General features: G+C 50.8%; 1 protein-coding gene across 28 annotated transcripts in view; it reads right to left on the bottom strand.

Annotated features, from left to right (window-relative positions):
* Positions 1–27,479, bottom strand: part of SFXN5 (sideroflexin 5) — a 129,485-nt gene that overhangs the window by 31,498 nt on the left and 70,508 nt on the right. For 26 of the 28 annotated variants that reach the window (XR_010149103.1, XR_010149104.1, XR_010149105.1 and 23 more), the window contains exons 8-10: positions 26,934–26,990; positions 25,452–25,517; positions 14,734–14,824 (exon numbers count right to left, since the gene is read on the bottom strand). Coding sequence is in view for 20 of the 28 variants with exons in the window: in XM_016948770.4 (XP_016804259.1) it covers positions 14,734–14,824; positions 25,452–25,517; positions 26,934–26,990 (214 nt within the window). In the remaining 8 variants the exon portion in view is untranslated. The remainder of the gene's footprint in view (positions 1–14,733; positions 14,825–25,451; positions 25,518–26,933; positions 26,991–27,479) is intronic. The other 2 variants (XM_024354439.3, XM_063789015.1) reach the window with 1 other exon arrangement.

Here is a 27,479-nt window from a genome sequence, read left to right as displayed (position 1 = left end):
CCCCAAATATGTCAACATTGCTGACACTGAGAAACCCTTGTTTTCACCACAGTCAGTGACAGACAGAATTAGGAAGCTGAATCCAAGGTAAAGGAGATCTGGTTAGCAGGGCATGACCAGGAGGGGATGGGAGCCTGGGTTTGGGGCCATCGGGCTTGGGTTCCAATTCTGGCTCCATATCTCTCCCGCCTCAGCCCCAGGCGCCCAGGGCTCAGGGCCCAGAAGGGTCCCCCAGGGTAGCCTTGGGAAGCAGCCACCTGGCCTCTGTGTTAGTGACATGCCCTCTAGTGGCCTTAGGGAGGCTATGCATCCCCCATGCCCTTGGGGCTGCCAGGCTTTCGGTTCCCAGGAGACCTAAGAAAACCGTTGAGAGGATAGTGGGGTTTTCTGCCCTGAAAGGCATCAATCCTAGCCCTCTGATGACGCTGTCCACCATACCACCACCACCGCCACTCCCAGAAAGGCAAAGTTACAGGAATGTGGTCCAGGAGACGAGCATCCTGCTAAAGTCAGGAGCTACCAGCTCACTCTGGGGACTTGAGCCATTGCCACCCCAACCCCACCTTGGCTTCTCCGGGCATAAAAGGAGGGGCAGAATGTAGGGTCTCCATGGGATTTCTGGGTGCTGGCTGAGCTCACACAAAATGTCAGCCTCTGCACCTGTGCCCATGCCAAGTCAGGGGAAAGTGGGGACAGCTGAAATGTCTCCAGCCCCCATTTTGTGTGTGTATGCATAGGGGAGACAAACAGAAGAGAGAGTGTGGATCTGGAGGTGGTAGTGGACCAGCCCTGACTCACAGTGGCATCTCACTCTCTCCCTGTAATCTCCAAACATTAAACATGGGGCGAGCAAGACAGCTTTGGTTCAAACACAAAACCACTGAGATGAAAGATGAAGCATGAAAGGAAGTGAAAACCCAGCCTCCTTCCCCTCATCCGGCCCCTCCAGGACAATTCTGAAGCTGCCTGAATGGAAAAAAAACAGAGAAAACCCTAAAAGTCATCTCAGAATGATGGTACCTGCCCCCTCCCCAGGCTCCTCCCTTGAAACCGGCAATTCTTACAGCCTGCACAGATGGCACATGACCTGCAATCTCTTCTGTTGACTGTGTACATTGGTTGGCCTTTATTGAGCACCTGCCGTATGCAGAGGCTACCAGCCATCCATGCCCTTGGGCAGTGGGAATGCCAGCCTGTTACAGTGATTTCATTTCCATGAGCTCATCCCAAACTTTCAATTCTGCCATATCCTTTTCAAACTGTCCCTGATCCTTCCCATCCCACTCCTGGCAAGTCCGGCTCCTGTGACAGGGACACTGAGAGCCTAAGCAAATGATAGAGAGAGAGAGAGAAAAAAAAAAAAAAACAGAGACAGAGAGAACAAGAACATGCACAACCCTGGGGCACAGGTCTCCTCTCCAACACACCAGCAAGATCTATTATTGATGGTATCAGCAGGTTAATTAAGCAGCCTGTTAGTGATGATGTTAAGAAAGCTGGCACATTTTCAACTCAGATTGACACCATTCAAGACTCAGGCATAACTGATGTTTGAGCAGCAATGTGGGAGATGTCAAGGAATGAGAGAGAGAAAGAGAAGGAGAGAGAAAGACTTTGCTTCTTGATGATGGCAAGCTCAGTGTTAAGTCCTGAAGAGAATTTGCTCTTGCCTGCTGCAGATGTTCTCACATCCGACCCATTGCGATGCAAAATCATGCAGATTGTGAAAAGCTAATGAAGCACCCGGTGTAAAAGGGGCAGTGTGGGGAGGAAGAAAGAGCAGTAGACAGAAAGACAAATGTGCAAGAAAGTTCTCCAAAAGAAGATCATGGGGGAGCCTGCCCCCTGAACTAGGGCAGGAATAGACAAGCAGATCAATGCAGTACACTAGTCCTGCAACTCACCCATCTGTCAGGGAAATTAATTGGTAGTAAAGCAGTTCTATCAACTCACAGGGAAAGGACCATTTAAACACGGACATGCAGCAATGGGCTACTGATTTGGGGAAAATAAACTACCATAACTCCTCAATTCTACGATGCACCGTCCCATATTTTAATGTTTTAAAAATCATAATGTGCCTTACAATGAAAGTTGTCAGAGAAGGGAATCTTACCTGCTACTCAGCACAATTGCCTGTACATGTGTGAATGCAGCCATGTGTACAGGTATCCATTCATTCAAGTGTCACCTCAGCTGACCACAGCAATCCATACAGAATTTGAACTTAAACTTAGATTCCTAATTGTTGCCTAAAACATCTTTCTAAAACTTACACTATAATGGAGCACGGACATGAAAAGTTATTGTACATGCAGAAGATCGTCTGCCAGATACCAGGCAATGCAATTAAAGACAGTAGAAATTGCCAAACCATAGATAGCTACCCTAAAGAAATGCTTGCCCATATGCACAAAGAGACATTTACAAGGATGTTAATTATAGCACTGTTTGTAAGAGCAAATAATTAGAAACAACCTAAATGTCCACCATTAGGGAACTCACATGGGAAGATCTCCAAAACAAACTGTTATGTGAAAAAAGCTACTGAGTATGTACATGATGATTTACTGTATGTAAAACCCTGTAATTGGCATATGCACATATATGTGTGCATAAATCCACAGGTAATGTTTTGGAAGGTTCACAGCTCACAGAGTGGTCTCCTTGGGGAAAGGAATTCAATTTGAGAATTAGGGGTTGTTGAAAGACTTCCACTTTTTTACACCAGAATTTTCTATAATATTTAAATTTTTACAGTGAGAATATAATCATGTTTCATTTACCCAAAAAGTAAAAAAAAACTGCCAAACTTCTTGAAGAAGATCACACGCATTTTAAAGCCAGCAGGGATTGACGTAACCTAGTCATGGGTCCCACACTTAGGTACCTACAACATGTCGGCTTCCTAAAGAAGCTGATTAATTTCAGGAATATTTTTTTCTTCAAGTAAAGAACAAATATGAGACCTAAGTATAACCAAATCAGAAATGCAAACAAAAAATTCCCAATATTCTTTTATATGCTTTGAAATTATACCATTCATCTTAAACAGGCTAAAGGAGTGGAGATTAGAAGCAGGACTACAAAAAGCAGTGGTGGCCACGATGCTGTGTTTAACAACCAATGCCCAAAAAAGAACAAGAAAATGTGAAGGAGGCTTAGACTCCAACTCTGTGGTACTAAAGAAAGTGACTGGTATTGAATGTGTAAGTGAATACTTGCTTATTCCTTCCAATGGACACTAATTATAGTTCTCTTCTAAAAGGCTATTATGTTAATACCTCTTATAACTCAGGCATCTTAGAAACACAGCATTCAAGATCGATTTAGAAACCATACTATAAGAAATGGGGACCTGGAAAGTGATATTTATTACATATGATAAACAAAGGGCTACTAATCTTAAGTTATGGAGGGTCATGGTGACTGACTCCTAAGAGCTATTCTACCCCCGCCCGAGATTAATCCAAACTAATAGTAATAATCCTCCCACGGGCAGTGACTGGTCTAGGAAGAGGCATGTGACCCGATTCCAGACAACCAGGAATGTCTGCTGGGGACTTCTGGGGAAGGTCTCCTCCCATCTAAGAAGGGTTGAGAGGCCGGCAGAGCCTCTTGTCCTCTGGACACTGGGTCCAGACGTGATGCTTGGAGCTGCTGCCGCCATCTTCCACAAGCCTGAGATGAAGCCCACCGGGAGGCCAGCAGAGCAACACTGCGGGAAGCACCCTGGATGCCCCGCCTGAGACTCGCCCTTTGTAAAGTAATAGACTCCCTTATTATTTAAACCCTCAACAGTTTGTGTTGAGGGTTTCTGCTAATTTCAGCCAAAAAATCCATACGATGTATAAGAGCTTTAACAATTATTAAGAAAAAGATATGGTGATCAAAATCATAGAAAAACATATGAGTAGGCAATTCATAAAAGGCTGAAAAACTAATAAACATGAACTCAATCTCACTAATAATCAGGGTTAGGTTTCTAGATCTGAGGAAAAAAAAATCTGCAGGAGTTCTTTATAGGTTTTGGAGGCTAAACCTCATTGGTTAAAGGGTTTACAAACAGCTATTCCCAGCCTGTGACTTGTTTTTCTCACAACATGGTGCCTTCTGTCATATAGTTTAATATATAGTCAGATAAAGAATCCTTCCTGGTATATACATTTTGTGTTGTTAAGAAACTCTAGGCGGGGTGTGGTGCCTCACTCCTGTAATCCCAGCACTTTGGGAGGCCGACGTGAGTGGATCACTTGAGGTCAGGAGTTTGAGATCAACCTGCCCAACATGGAGAAACCCCATCTCTACTAAAATACAAAAATTAGTCGGGCATGGTGGCACACGCCTGTAGTCCTAGCTACTCAGGAGGCTGAGGCAAGAGAATCACTTGAACCAGGAGGCGGAGACTGCAGTGAGCCAAGATTGCACCACTGCACTCCAGCCTGGGAAACAGAGACAGACTCTGCCTCAAAAAAAAAAAAAAAAGAAAGAAAGAAAGAATAAGAAAAAAAAAAAAAAAAGAAACTCTAACCCTACTCCAGTGTTCATCTATATTTTCTTCCAAAGGTTTTAATTTTTTACTTATCACATTTAGGCCTTCAATCTATCTTGAATTTTTTTTTTGTGGATGGTATGAAATAAGGATATCCTCTTGCTCTCTCTTCTGTTTGGAAACCCAAATGTCCAATAAAGTTAAGAAAAGGTTCCCAACTATACTGGGAATTGGAAAAATGCAAATTAAAATGAGAAATAAACCAGTTCAGATGAACGCATTTTTCTTTTTCTTTTTTTTTTTGAGATGGAGTCTCACTCTGACACCCAGGCTGGAGTGCAGTGGCACAATCTCGGCTCACTGCAACCTCTGCCTTCCGGGTTCAAGCGATTCTCCTGCCTCAGCCTCCCAAGTAGCTGCAATTACAGGCGCCCACCATCATGCCCAGCTAATTTTTGTATTTTTAGTAGAGATGGGTTTTCACCATGTTGGCTAAGCTGGTCTTGAACTCCTGAACTCAGGTGATCCACTCGCCTCAGCCTCTCAAAGTGCTGGGATTACAGGTGTGAGCCACCACGCCCGGCCCAGATGAACAAAAATTTTAAGAGATTGATAATATCAAATATTGAAGAGGTTGTAGGGAAACAAAAATTCATACCCTGCAGGTTGGGTAAATGCCCGTATGCCCACCTGGCAATATTTAATAAAGCTAGAAACGTGTGTACCCTCTAATGTGTCCATTCCATGTCTGGGTACACACGCTAGCCTGGCGATTCCCAGCACAAGTGAAACCAAAGCTGAGGTAGGGCCCAGATCTGTTTTTTTTTTAATTCCCCAGGTGATTATAATACAGATGAAGGTTTGAAAACTTTTGCCCAGGAGAAACTCTTACTCATGTGCACATGAGCTGTTTAGAGCACAAGGTTGTTTAGAGCAGGACTGTATAATAATGAGAGACTGAAAACAACCTAAATGTCCCCAATTAATCACCTGTGGATAGCCACACAGTACGAATGCCTATGGCAGCTGAAATGAATGTATATGTATTAACATAAATACATTTCAAAACCACAATGAAAGGCAAGTTTCAAAAGGATATGTACAGTATGGTACAGTTAATATAAATTTTGAAAAATTCATGAACAATACAATTGATGGCTTATGGTACATGCACATATGCTAAAATATAAAACCTAAATGGTAAGCATACACTAACTCCAGGTCGGTGCCTTCTGTGGGGAGAGAAAGAAACCAGAATCAAGAAGGCGGAGGGCTTTGAGTGTATCTAACGTTCTCTTTCTCTATTTCTTCAATTTTCTATGTTAATAGAAAAATTTCATAATTAAAAAAACAGGCCGAGTGCAGTGGCTCATGCCTGTAATCCCAGCACTTTGAGAGGCCGAGGCAGGTGGATCACCTGAGGTCAGGAGTTCACGACCAGCCTGGTCAACATGGCGAAACCCTGTCTCTACTAAAAACACAAAAATTAGCCAGGCATGGTGGCATGCACCTGTAATCCCAGCTACTCGGGAGGCCAAGACAGAAGAATCACTTGAACCCAGGAGGCGGAGGTTGCAGTGAGCCGAGATCATGCCACTGCACTCCAGCCTGGGCGACAGAGCAAGACTCCGTCTATAAATAAAGAAAGAAAGAAATCATTTAAAAATAGCCATGGAACAAACTACTGTGGCTATTAAGGAGAAGTTACAATTTTATGACTGCCATGGAAAGACATCTAAAATTGACTGTGAGGTTAAAAAACAGTTTACAGAATAGTATACATATATCTATATATGAACCCATTTGTATTGTTACATTTATATAGACATATTTACACTACATATAGATATAATAGGCAGAGATTCATATACTTTTAGATGTTAACTTGAATTTGGAGGGATATATACTAAATGACTCTGGAGAGAGAAGTAGGATTGCTTATTCTATTATGTATTATCAGAAAGAAATAGAGCCATTTTCATTAAAACGAACAAACAAGCACTCTAGTAGCAAGCATGAGACTTCAGCTGCTATTCTGGCTCAAGACTGATGTTGGACTAAGTACTTCCATATTCCACTTCCTCTTCTGCAAGAAGTGGGAGGTAATGCTGGCCTCCCCTCCCCTCTTCTCTCTTCTCTCCTCCCTCCCTCTCTTCCTTCCTTCCACCGTTGTGGGCAACACAGTCAATGATTCAAATGGTGTAAAAGGGGAAATAATAAAAAGTAAGTCTCCTTCCCAACCCTAAACTTTACCCCCTCCCCAGAGGCAACCACTATAGCCAGGTTCTCATGTCCCTGCCCGGGAAGGTCTATGTATATACATGTAGGCATATTACTACCTTTACACACTCACACATACTCTCTCTCTCACACTCGAATCACAGCAGAATACAACCCCTCTGCCTTTAAGACAGTGATGATTATCAAATAAGGATGCATGCCCTCATATTTGCTTGATTTCACAAAAATCCCCATTATTCCACCTGAGAGGCAGTGCTAAGTAAGCAGCACAAATTTTCTCTTAAGTAGCTTGAGAATTTGGGGAGAGTTTCACAACCCATATTGAAGTGTCACCGACTCAGGATCGGGAATTTCTGGATTGAAAAATCAGCCTGTAAGTCTAGGTGTAGGCTGACTCGGAAGTTTGGAATCTCTTAATATGATTCCTGCTAACACATCCATCTTTTTAAAAAGCCCCTTTTTATCACAGCTGCCTCTTAGCTTGAGATTCTTCAATGGTTCCTCATCAACCAAAGATAAAGCTCAAACCCCAAGCTAACACTCATAGCGCCAACATGCCCTCCTCTGTTCCCCAGCAGGCCAGGCCAGCCCAGCCAGGCCCCCTGCCCCCTCCTGCATTCCCCTCCTGCATAGCCCCTCCCTCCCTCTGCATTACACCTCCCCACTTTCTCTGCCTCTGGGCTTCTCTACCTTCTGGATTTCAGGAATTATAAAACCCCAGAACTGGAAGGCCATTTACGCAACAAGCACTTATGGAGCACCTACGGTATGCCAGATCCTGAGCAAGCTGCTTGGAAACAGGTGCCTTGGTCGCGTGCGAGTGCCCCTCACAGCTTCTGGGGCCTGTCTACTAATCAGACATTTCCCTCAAATCCAGGAGTCAGGCAGCTCATTCCAATAACAGGCTCTCATTTTTTTCAGAAGATCCTGTCACTCTTGTGGCGTTACCACTTATCAGAGCTACTCTTGACGTGTACAGCCAGAATTAAACAGACTCCTTTGTTCTTGGTGTTCTATCTTTAGTAATGCAGCTGAAATCTGAGTGAGCATCATCAGAGGCACACACCACACCAGGGACCCATTCTGAGCACACGGCACACGAGACCCCCGGGTCTCTGTCTTGAGAACTTCAGCCAAGTCAGGTCTTGACACCCTCACACTTGTGCACCTACATTTTTTGAACAGCAAGGCTTACATCAAACCTTGTGAGATCTCATCGGCCCACCTCGATGGATCTTTTTAGATCCTGGTGCTCTTGCCCATGAATTCACAATCCCTGCCAGGTTGGTGTCCCTGTTTTTTGAATATGAGCCACAGGCCTCCTCCATCCAAGGCATCAAAATAACTGAAGGGAATGAAACTGAAGACAGAGCCCTGGGACACTAGACACTTTCCTCTGGCTGCCTTGGACCCACTGCCTGTGTCCTCTTGGGGCCTGACACACAGCAGGGGCCCATGCCAGTTCTGAGGCTGCCACCAATTCTGGCACCCAGCCCAGCCCAACCTTCCATGGCTCCTCAAAATCCACAGCACCACGCCCACATATTCCTTTGATAACATGATCTAATTATCCCGGCCCTTTTCTCAACAAACACCATTTCCGTACATAATTCAGTTCATATTAGATTCCTAAAATCGTAGAGGTGATGGAAGGTGATTTAGAGAGATTATCGAATGGGTTTCATCCTCTATAAAACTTTATTGCCCTTATCACTGGAACTTTGTGTGTGTGTGTGTGTGTGTGTGTGTGCGTGCCATTTTGAACATCTAACCACCTCTTACCCCCAAAGAACAAGTTCCCTGATGGCAGGAATGTGCCACCCCTGATTGGGGCAGGAGGAACAGAGTGGAGCTGGAAGAGGATCAACATTTAGTAGGTGCTCATGCTACGCTGGGAAATTGACATGTTCAATCCCCATGAAAACTTTGCTTAGAGATACTAGTATCCATTTTATAGACGGGGCCATAATGGCCTGGAAGGGTTGGATAATGTGCCCAGGATGATCTGGAAAGGGGTGGGCCCATTGGTCATCCACCCTAGGCCTGCTGACTAAGAGTGGACCACAGTGATGGTAAAAATGTAAACAAGAAAACAGAGCACTCCAAAACAACTTTAAAAAGTGGAAAAGGTCCAGAATAAATGTCCAGGTAGCTACAGAATCTGGCCACCACTGTCATCAGGGTGAGGTTCTGCCACGAGTGACTCATCTCAAACCTTTTGTGTCAAAGCACTCATTTGATCATTGAATAAACCCACATTGAGCACTGACTGTGTGCCAGGCACCGAGGGGGCTGAGTGTGGTTGTAGATGAGATCCAGTCCCTGCCTTGGGGCACTCAATGTCTAATGGGGGAGGCAGGCTTGGAAACAACACGGGCAGTCCCCAGATAGACATCGGCACACACAGGTAGCTGCCATCTAACCCTGGCTGGGACTCCCAGTGAGGGCTTCCAAGAGGAGATGGTGTTTGAGCCGAGTCACAAAGGCCTGGTAGTCGAGGGAGGGCAGAGGGTGCTTGAGGTAGTGGGAAGAGCAGGTATCCAGACATCAGGGCCACATGCAAAGGCCTGGGGCCCGGCAAGAGGGAGGAGAGGAGGACGGCAGCGTTCTCCAGGGCTGCAGTGGGGCACAGGAGAGGCAAGAGCAGGGCAGGTCAAAGAAGGGACTCATGGCATCCAGAGGTGCCTGAAGGGCATGGATGCCACGTGAAGCACCACTGACCTTGATGGATGGACCTTGATGTCACAGGGCCCAGGACAAGCTGCCACAGGTGCACACTGCTGCCTCCTGCTCACAGGGGATGAGGCCTGGGGAGCTGTGCTCTGACCTGGGGGTAGGCCCTCCAGACTTGGGCAGCACTGCCATGGCCACTCCTAGACGGAGGAAGCAGGGTGGACTGAGCACAAAGGGGGAGCAGTGGAGCCAAGAGGGGTTCAATGACATGAAGACCCGTGTGGCCTTGGGGAGAAGGGGGCATGGACGTCAGGGAACAGGTTTGCCACACCTGTGAATGAACAGAAGACCTTCTCCCAAACAGTGCCAGGACACCCTGGGCAACGGACTCATTGGTTAACACCGAGATCTTTTCATGGCAATAAAATAAATCCTGACATTTAACATAGGAGACTGCTGGGGACGGCACAGGAAGAAGTCATTTCTCAGCAAGGAGCTGCTGAGGCTGGCATTTCCGGTGCCTGCAGGAAGCTTGTTCTCCTTGGAAGGAGCAGCTGGCTGATGCCAAAGCTCAGGCCTCCCTCATGAGGAGCTCAGGGCCTAGCTGGGGGTCTTGATGAGCACATGACACTCACTGCCTGTTCCCTGCTCTCAGTGGATGCAGCCAGGCAGCCTGGGGTGACCTTCAGGGCTTCCTGCCCTCCCCATGCACACACCTACCCAGAGTCCAGAGGGCCAGCTTTATAGATGTGCTTGCTGAGACAACACCTCTGTCTCCACCTCCCTAAGGCCCCTGCCCCACCCATTGCTGTCAACGAGATGTCTATTCCCCTGGCCACTGCCGCCTCTGGGACCCAGGACTTGGCCCTCCTTCCTGCTGGTAACTGCTACTGGTATCCCTCCTCCAAGGCCCCTTGAGAAGCCTGTGGGGCCGGCAACCCCTGGAACAGACTCTGCTCACAGAGACTGGTGGCTAGACCTGGGGGTGTGTATTTTTCCAATGCCTCCTCTACTGACCTTTAATTACACTGTTTGCCCAGCTTCCCAAACCATTAACTTCACCTCGCAGCAACCATACGTCAATTAACGGAGGGCCCGCTCCGAGCTTGAGCTCCTGAACACAATTAGGCGTGACAGTCCACAAATAAGAAAGAACTGGAGAATTAATTAAGGTCTAAGCAAATTAATTACCAGTCCCCAATCGATTCCGATGCCAGCACACATGCTCCTGGGCTCACTGTCTTTCCTAACATCTCCATGTATAAATAGAAACTGAGATCTCCCACACGATTGCTGTTCTAGACCAGGGACACAGCATGGCCCTGAAACCACCTCTCTCCAAGGGGAGAGAAATGGCTGCAGTGAGCATCCCAGGGCTTCCCACATACTCAGCACATGTGCCTGCACATGCATCAGTCACGTGACACAGGCGTGTGCACACACACACACTCTGAAAAACTAGGGGGGAACTTGGAGGCAGAACAGGGAGGACACCGCGTAGCCTTGGCTGCCTCCAGGCCACACTGCTCAGTTTCTCAGCTATAGGGGTGAGGGGTTATCTCACAGGGCTTGAAATAGCCCTGGGCTGGGCCTGGGAGGCCTGGGCTCTGGCCAGCTCAGTATCACTTTTAGCAAGTCTGACTTTGTTCATTCTTCTGTAAGAGGGTGATGGCCTGCTCTGCCTTCGGACCCTCCCAGCACAGAATGAGGAGAACCGAGGGAGGAGAGAGGCTTGCTAGGGAATATGAGGGGAGCCGTGCAGCCCCCAGGAGCTCTGCAAACCTCAAGGAGGCCTGCAGTCACAGAGGTCCTGGTGGGAAGGGGCTGAAGGAGGGTCTCGTCAGAGGTCTCGTTTCCATATGAGGAGACAGCGGGTAGAATGGGGTGGGAATGGTGGAGTTTGGTGTGGGGTCCAGGTGCGTGTGTCTCAGGCCACTCTTAGGCAGCGTGTAGCCCACCTCCCAGGCTTCAGGCTGGGGCCTGCAGAGGAGCTGGCAGAGCCTTGGGAAGAAGAAACTGACTCTTGGGGCTTCCTCGTTCCCCAGAGCTTGAGTTCCCAACCTGCTCAGAAGTGTGAGAGCCTGGATGCGGCCTCTGACCACAGAGCACAAGCCTCTTCAGGACCCCCATCACCCTGAAGACCCCCTTCCACTCCACTCACATCCCAACAACAGAGCTTAAATATGATCACTGCCACTTTCCCCAACCTCCTTCCCATGTGCAGTCACTGCTCAGTGAGTCCTGTCTCTGCAAGCAGCCTAAAGGGACAGGGGACCCTCCACAAGGTCAAGCACAGCCTGAGCCAGCTTCTTGGTCACCTTTAACGGTGGCCCAGCCAGGTCTGGCCTAGCCTACCTCGGAGATCTGCAGTGAACCCCGGGCAGGACCTAGGCCCTGCCAGCACCTGGTGCAGCTTAGGGATACTCTGGCCAGGGGTACCTGGGGATAAGGTGAAGAGAGGCCAAGTACAGGGACTGGACGGTGGCCTGAGAGGACCAGGGGGCTTTTGAGTCCCTGGTGGGAAAGGGCCATACCTAATCATCTCAAAACTGTGTCAGCATGGACTAGGGCAGTCCGCAAGTGTCCACTTGCAGATGAGAGCGATGGACATAGGGACTAGAGAGATGGAAGCCTGTTGGGGGGGGGGGAGGGGAGACTGGGGCTGGGGCAGAAGGCAGGCAGGTACCCAGCCAGGACTCAGCAGCCAGGCCAGAGGAAGAAGCCACAAAGGGCCTGCCTCTCCCTGGATCCCGGCAAGCAAGGACTGTCAGGGCTTAAACCACATTATGCAACCCGTGAGGGATGTTCAGGATCTCAAGACAACAGTGGCTGCACCTGTGTGAGCGGCTGAAGCCTCATTCCCAAAAAGAAGAGGGGAGGGGAATTACACTGGAGTCTGAAGAGGGGCAGGTCAGAAAGTCTCAGACCCAAAGCAGGGACTCTCCTCCTGAAAGACTCCCAGAGAGGTTAAGACCACCTCAAGGTGACACAGCAAGATGGCCAGTAGGGCTGGAATGGGCCCCCGGCAAAGTTCTTATCTAAAGCTTGGCTAAGGACAGATTACATCTTGGCTGAATCCCAGATCCAGCCCAGTGCAGCAGAGCGCTGCCCCTTCTCAGGCTGCATCTGACCCTGCAGCTGAATGGCCGGGAACACCAGTTGGGCAGCCGTGTTTGCTTTATTAGGCCCCTTAACGAAGTCAGATCTAAAGGGTTATTCCATTAATGGCCCACGACAGAAATAGCTGAAAGTTCATTAAAAGTGTGGAGTTGCTATAGCAATTATCTGGGCTGGCTGAGGCTGAGCCAGGTGGCTGGTTCTCGGAATTCATTAGTCTCTGGGTCATCCAGAGGTGGGGCTGCCCAGCAATGACCTCTCACCCTCTCACAGGGCTTTGCAGGTGCTTCAAAGCACCCTCCTCTCAGTGGAAACTGGTTTGTGGCCTCACTTGCTCCTCCCAGAGCTCTGGGCTGTAGGAAGGTGGGTACTGGTACCCGCCTTTTACAGATGGAGAAGCAGGGCCCTGGAGATGACGATCAGGGTCAGGACCATGAGCCTGGGTCTGACTCCAGCTCTTCAGATGGTGCCTTGGTACCACAGAGGTCACGAGTCCTCATGCCCTGTGCTGGCCTGTCCCCATTGTTGTCCTTTGGCACAGATGGGGAGCTCTGCTGTTATGGTTCAAGGACTGGTTTATCCTTCTCTTTTGACAGCTATGCACTGCCTTACAGTGCTCTCAATACTGTTTTTTTTAGTTTTAAAAACTCCTTCCACTATTTTGCCCTTCTCCCCAAACAAGGTGTAGGCTTCTTAAGGGCCAAGCAGAGTTTTGTGGCATCTCCAGGGCCCCAGCCTGGGGCATCTATGGTGAGCTCATAGACTCCAAGTTCAGCAAAGACGCAGCTGAAATCCCCTCCACATATACCTGTGCGCCCACAATCACCTGCGTAGAGCCAAGGCTTCTGAAACCTAGAGGCTCACAATACCCAAAGGCTTGAAACCTAGACTAGCAGAAGCTTCCAGGCTTCTTTTGTACCACGAACCACTCTGGTAATCTAGTGAGGCCTATGGACCCCTCTCAGAATAATGTTTCTAAATGCATAAAACAAAACACATAGGATCACAAAGGGATCATCCTGAAATTACCAAAATATTGTGATATAGTAATAGATGTTTTTTGGGTTTTGTTTTGTTTTGTTTTGTTTTTGAGATGGAGTCTCACTCTGTCACCAGGCTGGAGTGCGTGATCTTGGCTCACTGCAACCTCCAACTCCCTGGTTCAAGCCATTCTCCTGCCTCGGCCTGAGTAGCTGGGATTACAGGCATGCACCACCACACCCAGCTAATTTTTCTATGTTTAGTAGAGATGGGGTTTCACCATGTTGGCAAGGATGGTCTTGATCTCCTGACCTCATGATCCGCCTACCTCGGCCTCCCAAAGTGCTGGGATTACAGGCATGAGCTACCACACCCAGCCTAGATGTGCTTTTTAACTAATGAATTAAAAACAAGATCTATCAGTTGATGTATTAAATATGAATTAGTGACCGGGCATGGTGGCTCACGTCTGTAATCCCAGCACTTTGGGAGGGTGAGGCAGGTGGATCATGAGGTTAGGAGTTCGAGACCAGCCTGGCCAACATGGTGAAACCCCATCTCTACTAAAAATGCAAAATTAGATGGGCATGGTGGCGCATGCCTGTAATCCCAGCTACTTGGGAGCCTGAGGCAGGAGAATTGCTTGAAGCTGGGAGGTGGAGGTTGCAGTGAGCCGAGATTGCACCACCATACTCCATCCTGAGTGACAACAGTGAAACTCTGACTCAAAAAAAAACAAAGAAAAAGAAAAAAGAAAGAAAATATGAATTAGTGTTGAGCATAAATAATATTTTAAGACCTCTGTAACAACTGTAATGTGCCATGAAAACATCTGTGATTTCTACTGGTGACAAAGTCACAGGTCCTGCTTCTGACTGTGGTTTGCTGCCTGCATTCGTAATGGAAGGAAATGTTAAAATGCAGTTAGAGGTTAATGTAAATCTTTTCCCTGACCAAGCTCACAGGATCCGCTGCATTCTGTCTACTGACCCCTTGGGGGTCTGGGACTGCAGCCTAAGAACCCCTATGCTGAAAGCAGAATCTCAGCACAGAGCTGGTCAGTGGGACCCCATGGTCTTGTCTTTTAGCTAAACATATTGCACCAATTCTCCCAGCTGGGTGCCCCCTGGGCATCAGGAGAGGTGTGGAAGGGTCATCTGTCTCCCTGGGAGCCCAGCGGTCCCCCACACCCACCCACAGCACACATCTATGTGGTGTGCAGGTCTTACCTACAGCAGGGAACGGCACAAACCTCTGGATGAGAAGGCGGGTGGCTGGGGTGAACTTGTTGGCTTTCTGAACCAGGACATTAAGGCCCACCTTTGAAAGAAAAAAATAAAAACACAGAAAAAGTACATGATGCTGCAGTGGCTTGTGGGAGGAGGGGGCAGAACTGGAGGAACACCAGAGAGTGGGGGATGTCATCTTTCCCCACAACTGCACCTCACACCCCTAATCCTCAGCGTCACCTGAGGTTGCAGAGCTCCAGCGTCGCTGCTTAAAGTACCACTGCCCAGTCATCCCAGGTAACTGGCCCATGAGAAAGAGGGAGAGAGGTAAAGCATCAGAGACATACACACACACACACACACACACACATACACACACACACATTTACACACTCATACACACTGCAGAGGAGAAAAGGGATAGGATGCTGTGGCAGTTGCTGGTAGAAGAATACATACTCCATGAATAAATGAAGTGTAGGAAGGCCTCATTCCCACCCCAGCCCTAAGAACCATCTTTCTGAAACCCCATGGTACACGCAGGTGTGGGCCCAGCCAGACCATAAGGGCTCAGGACAGGGAGACCCCCACACCTGCCCACAGGCTGCAGGACTAAGCAGCATAGCTCAGGGCAGGATGGAGGGTGAGGCGGATGTCCTGGACTCACTGTCATCGCCTTCATACCTGTCACCTGGCCCAGGATGCCAGGCACCCCACCCCAGCCCCTGCCTGGGGTCTTCGTCACTCCAGTCCATCTCCTAGGCTCTTTCATCTTTCGAGAGCACAGGCTTTCTCATGTGTGCCACACCAGCTCCTCTCTATGACCAACCTGTCTGAGAAAGTGTCATCTCCTTCCCACAGCAGCCTTGGCCTCCATAACCTCACTTCCCCTCTCCCCCAAAAACCCAAGTTCAATCCCGAGAGTCCAGTTTGCTGCCCATCAGATCCTCCGTGAGCCTTCCAGCCATGGGGCCTTTGCAGTGCTGGTCCCTGTGCCTGGGATGCCTCCCTCCTCTGCTCAGTTCACACCTGTTCTTTCAGGCCCACCCATGAGTTCCACCTCCAGTGTCACTTACTAGCAATGGGACCTTAGGCAGGTAAGTCATTTCATCTTTCTCTGTCTCAGTTTACCTATCTGTAAAAATGGATAGTAATACCTACAACATCCCAGGGCTGGTATAAGAATGTATGTAAGTGGTGGGTGTGAGCTTGGCATATAAGAGACCTCAATAAATGAAGCTATATAATCATGATGTCACGGGACAGGATGGGGTGACTGCACCTTTTTCATCTTTGTATGTCCACCACTTAGGGCTACACTCACTGGCACATAGTACACACTCAATAAACTGGTGACTGAGGAATAAATGCAGGAACCAACAAACATATGACGGCATGGAAAAGGCAAAGGCTGGGAGTGGGGCTTTGCGGAGGAGAGAAAGATGGGGTTGGGCTAGGCAGAGGAAAAGGACTTTCTGGTGGAGAAATGCATACAAGTTCAGGCCTGGAGAGAGAAAAGACAAGATGCATGAAACCAGAAAAGGAGCTGGGTTGCAGAGGCCTCTGCTTCCCCAGACAGAGGCCAAAGCCAGCCCCTGTGCTGTCTTTTCTGGGAAGCGTGGGAGGAGCCGTGGCAGGACTCCTGGCCTGACGGGCCGGGGCAGCCTGCTCTGAGGTCTGGCACGCCTGGCGGCTCAGCAGCCCACCCTGTGCCCTCAGGCCTGGCTCTGGCCTTAATGTTGTGGGTGGTTGGGGAGGACGCAGAGCCTTGGGAAGGCCTCCAGGGCTGCCAGGCACCTGCCGCTGTTGGGGCAGGGTGCAGCAAGGCAGAAACAGCCCAGCCCAGGCTGCGACTGTGAGACCCAGGAAGACAAGGAAGTGCTGGTCCGCCAGTCCCGGGGCAGCGCAGCATTCCGTGGAGCCAGAGTGCTTCCTGGCATGCCCACCCTGGGCTCTCGGGAACACAGCCTCCATCTTAAGTCTCAGGCTGATCCTCAGAGTCCAATCCTTGTCCTCCCAGCTTGCTCGAGGGAAGGCTGGGAGGCAGCCAGGGGCATCACGGCGTGGACACACTTCAGTGGTACAGTGGGCAGGGCTGGGGAGCTGCCGGCTCATACTGGGCCCTGCTGCCCCCGCCACATGAATAGAATTCATCAAGTCCAGGAGCGAGTGACTCAGAAATGGCCTCCCTCACCCCCAAAAAAGTGCATTGAGAGAAAGCGTGGGAGGAAGCTGGAGGACACGCAGACGGGCAGTAGCGATGAAGAGGAGGGGGGCTCAGGAGAACTCAGTGAGCACCTCCTACGTGAGGCCACTCAGCACATATTCACATGAAATATCTTAATGAGATCCCCAAAACAAGGCTTTTAGATAGACCATGTTGGCCCTTTTTACAGATAGAGACAGGTCCAGAGAGGTTAAACAATTTTGCTCAAGGATAGACATCTATTATCAGGCAAGTAAAGCTAGCATTTGAACGCAGGCCCTGCTAATTCCAAAGCCTTGCTCCTAACCAGGGTGCTATGACTTTCCCATTGTCTTCCACCTGAGGGAGGGATGCTTTAATATCTCCACGCCTTTGAACGGCACATCTGCATAGCAAGCACCTCCCTGACAATGGCCACCTTGGGGCTGGGGTCCTAATGAGTGGAAAACAGAAGGCAGCTCCTGCAGGGAAGATAGGGCCCTTGAACCGTCCCTGCCCCCAGCAGCCAGAAGTCAGAAGATCTGGGTTCAAAATCCTGCTTGACAATTTAAGAAGATATAGGAAGTGCTGGAAGAGGCAGGGAACAGGAGCCATTCAAGGAAGTGAGCAGAGAGGCTGGGACCCTTCCCCATGACAGCCTCTTGGGGGTAGGCAGGGCTGGAGAGCAGCGGGAGGGAAAGGAGGAAAGGTGACCATCACATTTCCCTCCCCCTCTCCGAAGCCTCCCCCTCCCTGGTCGGCCATTCTTCCCACTGGCTAGGCCTGGCACAGCCCAGAGTGTAGGGAGGAAGAACGAAGAGAGAAAACAGTGTCCTCGTCCCAGGTTTCTTCTGGCCTCTCCTTCCCTGAAAGTCACCAGGGTCTCCCAGCATGGATGGGGTGACATATAGTGCGGCACACATATGTTTCTGAGAGCATGGCCAACGTGCCTGCGCCCAAGAAAGGGGCTGGGGACCAGCAAAGTAGGGAGGAGACCTGGGCATGTGTGTAGCTGTGAGCTCATGAGGAGTCAGTGAGGTCACAGTGCCCACTTGCCAGTGATGGGCCCAGTGGCAGGGAGGGCGTGGACACGGAAAAGGCAAATGGCCACTTACCCTCACCCCTTCCCAGGCCCCAGCCCAGGTCTTACCGCCCCAGCACCTAGGACAGCCACAGCCTGAGAAGGAACCCAAGATGGCTGCAGACCAGGGGTTAGGAGCCCGTCTGTTCTGGTTCCTCAGGGCCCTTTGGCCTTGAACATTTGGTAGAGCCCGTTAAAATTAAAAAGCCAAGAGGCTGGTGGCTCTGAATGCCAGCTCGTTTTTCCCTGGCACGGCGGGTCCTGTTTAAGGGAACCAGCTGGTATTAATGGCACACAGCTCATCACAAACAGCAGCTAGCGATCAGAAAAATCAGAGCTAATAATCGGGTTCAGGAAAGATAATGAGATGTGGAACAATTACTGCTGAGGGTCCCCCAGGATCTGTTTTAACAGCATCCAAATAAGCCACAAAATAGAAATTAACCAAACAGGAGCTCCATTTTGGTAGATGGGGAAAACAAACAGGGTGTGGATTTTGTACAAGAATTTCTTATATGGCCAGCAGACAGGGCTTCTTGGAAAACCAGGGCTCAGGCCCCACAGGACATCAGCAACATCCTGAAGGAGGGAATAGGCCTTCTTGACCACCTATCTCCAAGGTCTGGCTACTGGGCCAGTGAATTTGCCATGAGCAGCTGACAGGAGACCAGGGGAAAAGGAGGGAAGGCCGGCTTCCTGATAGTCCCCATGGAGATGGGAACAGGGCTGACCAGCACCAGGAGCTGTGGGTGGGGTGGGAGCTTCATGACACCAAATCTTTAGTGTCATGAGCTACACAGCTGGTGGCTGTAGCCTTAAGTACCAAGGGCTTTCCGGGCCAATAACAGGCCAGCAAGGAGACACTGGATGAGGCTGGAAGAAGGCCTGCATCCCTCTCCCCGCATCTGCGCCCCCACTGCAGCCTGAATATCCATTGCCTGGAGGATGCCTCTGTGTCCAAGGGCTCTAGGCACTCCAGCTTCTTGCACCCCAAATGAAGGTTGTCTCGTTCTTCCTCACCCACACCCCAGCCTCCTCGCCCATTTCCAGCTCTGCTTCTCATGCCAGAGACCTCACAGCGTTCTGGGCAGGAGCCTCCCGGGGCCCACGTGTAACCATGGCTCCCTGGTGCATCTCCCAGATGTCATGAATGCAGCTGTTTGCTCTCCCTGCTCCCAACACTCAGCATGCAGCCTCTGTCCCTGGATGACGGTGCACCTCCTAACCAGGCCCCCTGCTTCCACTCTTGCCCCCATCCATCTGCTCTCTACAGCAGTCGGAGTGAAGTCTGAAAACATGGCGACTTGCTTAAAGCCTTCAGTGACACTGGAGGAGCCACACGGCCCTGCGGGACCGCCTGGCTTGCTTGCAAGGCTCTGGCTACCTGTATGAGGAGGTGCCGTGAGGGAGTGGGCCCAAGGGTCATGAAGGCTCCTGAGGAAGGGGATGCCTGCCTGAGCCCTGAATAGGAGGCTAGGAAGGGAGCAGGGCTCGGCCAAGGATCAGAAGCATGAAATACCAGGTTGTCTGCGGGGTACTCAGACGACAGTCTACAGACTCTATTGCATCAGTCATTATGGGGGTCCAAATAGCCCTGAAGAACAACGGAGTAAAGGGCATGCCTAAAAGGAGGGCCCCTCTTGGGTGGTAGATCATAATGTAACCAAGGTTAGGGGTTTGTGAGGGCACCGCGGGCAAGGGTGGGGGAAGGTCAAGGAATTGCTGAAGTACCAAAAATATCCACCAGAGGGCACACTTAGTAGCACACATTGGTAGTCAAGTGGACCCAAGACCCTCCATGGAGGTCAATTGTTCCCCAACCCCAGCCAGCCTGCCGCTTGGCAATGGGGTCAGCAGCAAAGTAGCCAAGTAGCTGGGACAGAGCTCTGCACAGGCTAAAACATCAGTTGCTCCAGCTGTGACCAAGTGGCTTGTTTGCTGGCAACAGTGACCAATCCTGACCCCTGAACCATGCCCCACAAGGGCCAGGGGGCTGCCTGCTGGGAAATCAATTACATCAGACCCCTTCTACATGGGAGGGGGCAACAACTTGTCCTACCTAGAAAAGACACAGAGCTGCTTTCTGTGTCTGACTCACACTGCCAGCATCACCATCTGCAGGCTTCTGAACACTGCAGATTCTCTACAGGGTCCATGAGATGGACCCTCCAAACCCAAAGCCACCCCCTGAACACAGCAAGACAATAGTCTGGTCCAGGATTCCCAGGTGCTGTCGTCCCCCTACCTCTCTCCAGCCTGGAGAAGAATAGAAGGGCCTGAGGTACACCCTCCACCACAGAGCCAGCCAGGCCCTGTCTTATAGGCAGCAGGGCATGCTCTGGGCCAGGGACAAATATATGCCGCTGACTTGACTATAGCCAGAAAACACAGGCCCAGGAACTAAGTATGAAGATGAGCAGAGGGTTGAACTCTGTTATACCTAAAGAACCTCTCAAAAAATGTCTCCCAGTCCCCACTGCTCTCAGGGTACCTGGGGAAGGACTTGTCTGCCAAGAGGCGGCACGGTAATAGCTCCTTCAACCTAGAAGCTGAGAACACCACTCGGCTTCTCCCACCTCCTTATGCCACAGGGGGTGCAGCAGGAAAAAGGAAAAAGGGGTCTCTGTGTGTGATTAAGCCTGGGTAGGCCCTGTCACTTACTTCACCTCCGTGCCTCAGTATCCTCGTCTGTAAAATGAGGATGAACACCTAAACAATGCCTGGCATGCTGTAGGCACTCCAGAAGTGCTAGCCATTATTACTAATCTCATGACTACTTTCCAGTCTGACTATCCAGGGACACAGAGTTGTCAGTAAGCAATGGGAACTGGAAGGTGTACGGGTTCAGCACAGGGATCCCCTGGAATCCCTTCTTCTATGCCAGTGTCTGGTAGTGAAGGTTAACAGCCACTGCATCCTACACAGAAGGGACCCCCCAGGGCCCAGAACCTTTGAGAATGGAGCTCAGCATTGCCCCAACAGGGAAAGACCTCAGCCAGCTAAGAGGTCTGGGGCCAGCTAAGGGTGTGAGGAATGGGCGTGAAGTGCCTCTCATCATGTGGCTCCCCCAGGCAGCTCCTGACTGGTCCTACAGCACTTCATCCCCGAGTCTTCCTCTCCAGCCCCACATCCACCCTCATCCAGGCCCCTTGTCCATGAGGGTGGCCCCACCCCTTCTCCTCCAGCCCACTTCCACCTGCACCATCTGCGACACCCAGGTTCCCGAGCCCAGGCAGGGCTCCAGGCATGGCCTCCTTCCACCTGAGCAAGGCACTCATGGCACCTCTTGACTGGCCCTGATCCTCCTCCACTCACGATCACCATCACTCCCTACCCGGTGGCCGCCCTCCTGTTCTGAGCCCGGAGTTGGTCATGCTCTCCTGTGCACCTCTGCTTGTACGGTGCCCTCTCTCTGGAACACCCACCCTGCCTGCCCCTGGCTCTCTCCATTCTGTCCTACAAGTTAGCCCTGTGTGAAGTAGGGGCCCCTCCCTGCTCCCACCACACCCTGGGGTCACCTTCATCATAATTCTGATTATACCACAGAGCCTTCTAGCTTCCCCTCTCAGTGCCTTGAAAGATATACCAGTCCCTGAAGCCCCCAGCACCTGCAAAGTACCCGCACATCACAGTCCCCCGATGGGAGTCAATGGCTCTTACTTCCTCTCACCCTCGTGTAGCCGGGGCCCAGGGAGGGCCGCCCACAGAAGTGCTTAATGCAAACTCTTGAACTAAAAAACAGTGAGGATTGAGAGAGGCTTCCTTTGTTAAAAGACAGCAAACTGTTAGATTTCAAAAATAACTTAAGACGGGATTTCTTTTTTATTCTCAAGCAAGCAGCTAGACATTGCCAAATCTATTTAGAAGGTTCACCAAGAGGCTGCTAATCCCACCCTGGTGGTCCCGCAACCAGCAGGAGTCTTCACTTGGGGGCATGCAAACTGGGGATCCCTGATTCCAGGGTTGCTGGCCAAGGTCAGGGCTCCTCTGAGTGGGGCGGGGAGCTCTTCAGGGCCCCCAGAGGAGGCTGGCCTCCACTCCAGTTTGCCCTCTGTCCCAAGGACCTGCTTGCAGCCTGTCGGCCCCCATCCATGCCGCCTGCTTGTAGGGACTCGTTTTAATTAATGCCAGAGCTGGGCCAACCACTGGGGCCGTGACACTTGTTTGCAGGTCATCTCCTCCTAACAGGCTTGCCCTGGGAGGGGATTTGTCACTAATTGAAGCAGAGATCAGTTAATGAGGCTGCAGGACCTGGGGTTCCAGAGAACAAGGGAAAGGAAAATAAAATAAAGCCTCTTTCTTCAGAGGTTTTGTGACTTACACACACAAAAGAAAAGCAAGCAAGCTGCCGATTTTCCAAGTCAGAAACTCCACTCCATCTGCCGGAGTTAGACGCTCACTGTGTGAAGACGTCAGGCAGAGGGACGCCGCCACCACTAGGACTCGCAGATCAGAGGGGCCTCAAGGCCAGCGATCAATCAGTGGCCTAATTAGTAAGTATTTATGGGGCAGTGCCCTGTGCTCCTCTCCATGGGGGAGAAGCCATGGTGCCCATCCCTGGTTAACTTGTAATCCAGTGGGGATGAGGCTCAGACTGCAGAACACTAAGGGGACAGGGACACAGTGCGACTGAGTTTGAGTGGGGAGGACAGGAGTTTCCAGGACTTGTGAGGAGGGAGAGTGCTATGGGCTGGAATGGTTGGGGAAAGCCTTTCGAGGGGTGCTGAAGCTCACAGGGAGGAGAAAGGAGGGAGTCCCCAGCACAGGCACAGCCCCGCATGAGGCCCCAGCCCCTGCCCAGCAAGAGCTCAGCTCTGGGAACCCCAGAGGGCTCCAAGTCCCCCAGTAACTCTGTCTTCAGAACCCATACGCCACAAATCTGTGCTAGGTTTGCCCTGGCAAGTGGTTGGGACGGAGCGGCTGATGGTCCCTCAGGTGGGGCAGTGAGGACTGGACACACAGAGGGCTTGGAGCTCTCAGAAAAAGCTGAGTTTTTTTGTTTTTTTGTTTTTTTGTTTTTTTTTGAGACAGGGTTTTGCTCTGTCGCCCAGTCTGGAGTGCAGTGGCACAATCGTGGCTCACTGCAGCCTCGACCTTCCAGGCTCAAATGATTCTCCCACCTCAGCCTCCCAGGTAGCTGGGACTACAGGTGTGCACCACCACACCTAATTTTTTTTGTATTTTTTGTAGAGATGGGGTTTTGCTATGTTACTCAGGCTGAGAAGCTGATTCTTGTTCTCTGAGCCCCAGGCCTGCAGGTGAAGGAAGTCCACCAGGACAATGATCCCCTTCACTCAGGCCTTTCCATTCAAGGCCACTCAGCATCCTTCCCTATGTAGCCTCCTCCTCTCACCTTGCCCCTGAGTCTCAAAAAAAGGAAGGGGATTTTTGAGCTGCTGAGCTAAGCAGACCATCAGCTCCTCTCATCACAAGGAACAAGGAGGAGGTGACGAGTTCTTTCTCCCACTCAGGGGAGCCTTTGGCCTTCACCCACCAAGTCCCCAGTATCAGGGACCCCCAATTTGTCTGACTCCCAAATGAAGTCTCCTGCTGGGCTGCAGGACAAGCTGGGTGGCAGGTCAGCAGTCTCTTGGTGAGCCACCTGAATGTCTCACTTCTTGCTTTTGTGAAGACATAAGGATTTGGGAAAGAGATCTTGGGCATGAAATGGGACATCCCACTTCACAGCTATTTGGAGATGACTTGGTCTATGTGGGAGTGAAATAAATGAGGCCATTTCAGGACAACCCCAAGTCCCTCCTTTAGAAGAATGGTGAATTAAATTGTGGCGTATGGTACAATGGGTAATTATACAGCCGTGAACAGTTATTATACAGTATTTACTTAATGGCACTGGAAAGATGAGGAAAGTGGGCTTTACCAAAAGGTTATTGTATGTGAATTCTTCATTATATGTGAATGTTTTCTTTTTCATTAGAGATAAGATCTTGCTATGCTGCCCAACATGGCCATAAGCAATCCTCCCAACTCAGCCTCCTGAGTAGCTGGGATTACAGGGGCACACCAGCTTGCCCAGCTGAATGGTTTTGGGGTTTTTTAATTTCTTAAATTTTCCATTATTTATTTATTTTATTTTTTTTCTGGAGATGGAGTCTCACTCTGTCGCCCAGGCTGGAGTGCAGTGGCGTGATCTCGGCTCACTGCAACTTCTGCCTCCCAGGTTCAAGCGATTCTCCTGCCTCAGCCTCCCAAGGAGCTAGGATTACAGGTGCCCATCACCATGCAGACTAATTTTTGTATTTTTTTTAGTAGAGACAGGGGTTTCACCATGTTGGCCAGGCTGGTCTTGAACTCCTGATCTCAGGTGATCTGCCCGCCTTGGCCTTCCGAAGTGTTGGGATTACAGGCGTGAGCCACTGCACCCAGCCTTTTGTTTTTTTAAATGGGGTCTTGCTATGTTGCCCAGGTTGGAGTGCAGTGGCTGTTCACAGCTGCAATCATAGCACACTACAGACTCCAACACCTGGGCTCAATGATCCTCCTACCTCAGCCTCCTGAGTAGCTGGGACTACAGGTGTGCCCCACTGTGCTCAGCTATGTGAATGTTGTTTGGTTTTCATTTTCTAATTTTTTTTTTCTTACCAGTTACATTAATGTATTGTGTAATGGATGAAATGACGGAGTTGTGAAGGGGCCCTTCGCCCTCTGGAGTCGGCTATAGAAGGCCATCCTAGTGGGGATCCAGAGACAGCCAGACGTAGGTACAGGGGCGGGCTCAGGGGTGGGACAAGCATGCAGAAGGTCCTGGCAGCTTGAGCGTCCACTCTGGCTCTGGCCCAGGGCCCTGACTGTGTCACTTGCCCCTGGCCTCCTCTGGGAAGCAGGGAGCCACACCTGCCGTACCCTCACGCTCAGTCTCTGAACCTCCCCTACTGAGTACTGAGTAGCTGCTCTGGCCTCAAAGTACTGTGGAGACTCTGAGTGAGCCTAATGCCCCTGGCTTCGGGCACTGACAGGTCTTCAGGAAGAGCTGGACGTGTGACACCAGTAAGGCCATAGAGAGGGAAAAGCAGTGCCCCGGCAGCTGAGCAAGAGCTCAGGGGAGCAGGCACATGGGCAGGCCTTGCAGAGTCATTCAGAGGCATCCCCCCACCCCGCTCGCTCCAGCCACGTTACCGAGCATGAGGAGCAGCTCTTCCGAGCAGAGTGCTGGGCAACCGCAGCCCCACTCAAGACAGATGTCCTGCCTCGGTGCCCCCGGGCACAACCTCACCTCCCCACCTGCTCTCCATTACAGGGAGCACCAGGTTGTGCTCTGTCTACTGGAGCCTCTTCTCGGCTTGGAAAGCCTGTCCTGACTCCTCCACCCACAGAAACCTGTCTCCCAAATCCTTGCCTGGCCTGGCCCTCAGACAAGCATCCACCTGCAATGCTGAGCGGGGTGGCCCCAGAGCAGCAGAGCCAAGAAGGAGCAGGGGAGGGAGTACTCACAGCAATGGAGACAGCGCTGATGACAGCTCCCAGGTAGCCCTGGATGAACTTGGATGCAGGTGAAGGCTGGAAAACAGAGGCAGAATTTCAGGCCTGCTGGGTGCCCAAAGCTCGCATACTTCCCCTTGTAAGCTGTCCCAGCCAGCAAGAAGCATCCTGCCCACCAGCCTGGAAAGTGGGTGGAAGGAAGAGGCCCCTCAGGACCCAAAGGGATCAGGCCACCCTCAGCTCAGTTCCCAATGCAGAAATATAAATCACCAGTATCCAGGGAGATACTGAAGGGCCCACTTCACTCCTGCCCTGTTCTAGAAAGGTCACTGGCAGACAGTGCTGGCTGGAGGTGGAGAACAGCAAGGCTAACATGAACCATTGAAGGCTGGGGCAAGCAGTCTTCAGTTTAGAGGCTAAATGTTTCAAGGGGGCCATTTGGCACCTGGAGCGCTTTCTAGGTGGAAATGCCAGTGTCAAGGCTCTCACAGGCCTTGCCAGCCCATGGAACAGCTGGGCTCCCATGTCAACAGATGATAGCTGCCCAGTATCTCTACAGAATAATATACCCCAAGTTCCAACACAGACAATTAAGAAAAAGCTAAGGAACTTGCCCTGTGCTACAACTGCAGGTCTAGAAGTGTCTGGTTTAAGATAAAGGGAGTCATCCAAGCAGAGATGGTCATATGTGAAGCCTATGAGAGAGACTTGGGGTGGAGGTTTAGATGTCAGGGGGCAGCCACAGCGTTATCAGGCCTCTCAATCCTATGGCCCAGGCCAGCTCCTATTCCCCTCCTCTCCCCCAAGGTGAGCAAATGTTAGGACTCTCCTCTACCCCAAACTGACAGGCCCCCAAAGGGGACTTAGATGCATCCTGCCTTCTTTGCCTTTGAATTGAAGTTGGGGAGAGGTGGCCTTGCCAGCAAAGCAGGGGCCCAGCAGCCCTTCCTGGACAACAGAAGGGTGACTGGGCCTCCACCACAAGCTCTCCAAGGAGTGCAGGGGCTCTGGGGGGGAGTTACCAGCCCTGGACCCTCCCCACTCAAGAGCAGCCCTTCAGCTTGTGGCCAGCAGTCGGGACCTGGGAGCGCTAAGGCAGCTTCCAGAAATTTTGGAGGAAGCTTTAGGGGAATTTTGCCCCCAAGTAGCTGATACCATCATGATCCAAAATCCAAATGTAAGAGCTACCCAAGAAGAATCTGAAAGCCAGCCGAACTCATCCCTTGCACTGCTCCCATTTAATGGGCCTTCTTCACTTCATGTAAACAGCCCCTCCCCAGAAGGCTCCTGGCCCAGAAACTGCAGCTGACCTCAGCTGAGTCATGTCTGAGTCGGCCACCCACCTGAAGGGCTGGCATTTTAAATAAGGTATCTAGAGGAGGGCCATGCTTAACCAAGAGGCAGCCACTGATGGTGGCATGTCACGCTGTAGGGAGGATGACTGGGCCTCCCTAGCCTGAACCCCACCACTGGGGAGAGGGCAGTGATGCTCACCTTGGTCGCATTGCGGTTTGCATAGTTGACACAGGCATTGTGGCTCTGGTTCAGCCACTGAAAGGCAATGATGAGAGAAGTCAGGGAAGGAGTGGTCACCTCCCTGGAAGCCAGGCCTGGACCCCAGGAGGCCACACATCCCCAGAAAGGCACAGCATGCGGTCTCCAGCTCACATGGTGCCGCCCATGCTGCCGGTCAGCATGACTGACCGTCCTGGTTTGCCCAGGGCTGTGCTGGTGTTAGCACTGGAAGCCCTGCCTCTCGGGAAGTCTCTCGGTTCCTGAATGGGGTCCTGCACACCCCAGTAGTCCACCTGATCCTGAGACAGTCACCTCTCTTAGAATGATGGCATTCACTGCCCCTGCAGACCCCACTGCCTTTGTCACACCATCTTTATTATATTACCTGCTGGACAAAAGTTGGCCTAGAATGACTGACAGCCCTACAATTCTTTCAAAAATCTCCCAGTCCAGTATCCTGCACCTCCAGTTCCCAGACACAGAGGCCGGCAGGAGTTTAGTTCAGGGAAGACTGACATTTTCTCC

Source organism: Pan troglodytes, chromosome 12 (genome assembly GCF_028858775.2).
Source record: "Pan troglodytes isolate AG18354 chromosome 12, NHGRI_mPanTro3-v2.0_pri, whole genome shotgun sequence".
In the NCBI taxonomy this organism is placed as follows: domain Eukaryota; kingdom Metazoa; phylum Chordata; class Mammalia; order Primates; family Hominidae; genus Pan; species Pan troglodytes.
This window is presented reverse-complemented; position numbering and strand designations above follow the sequence as displayed.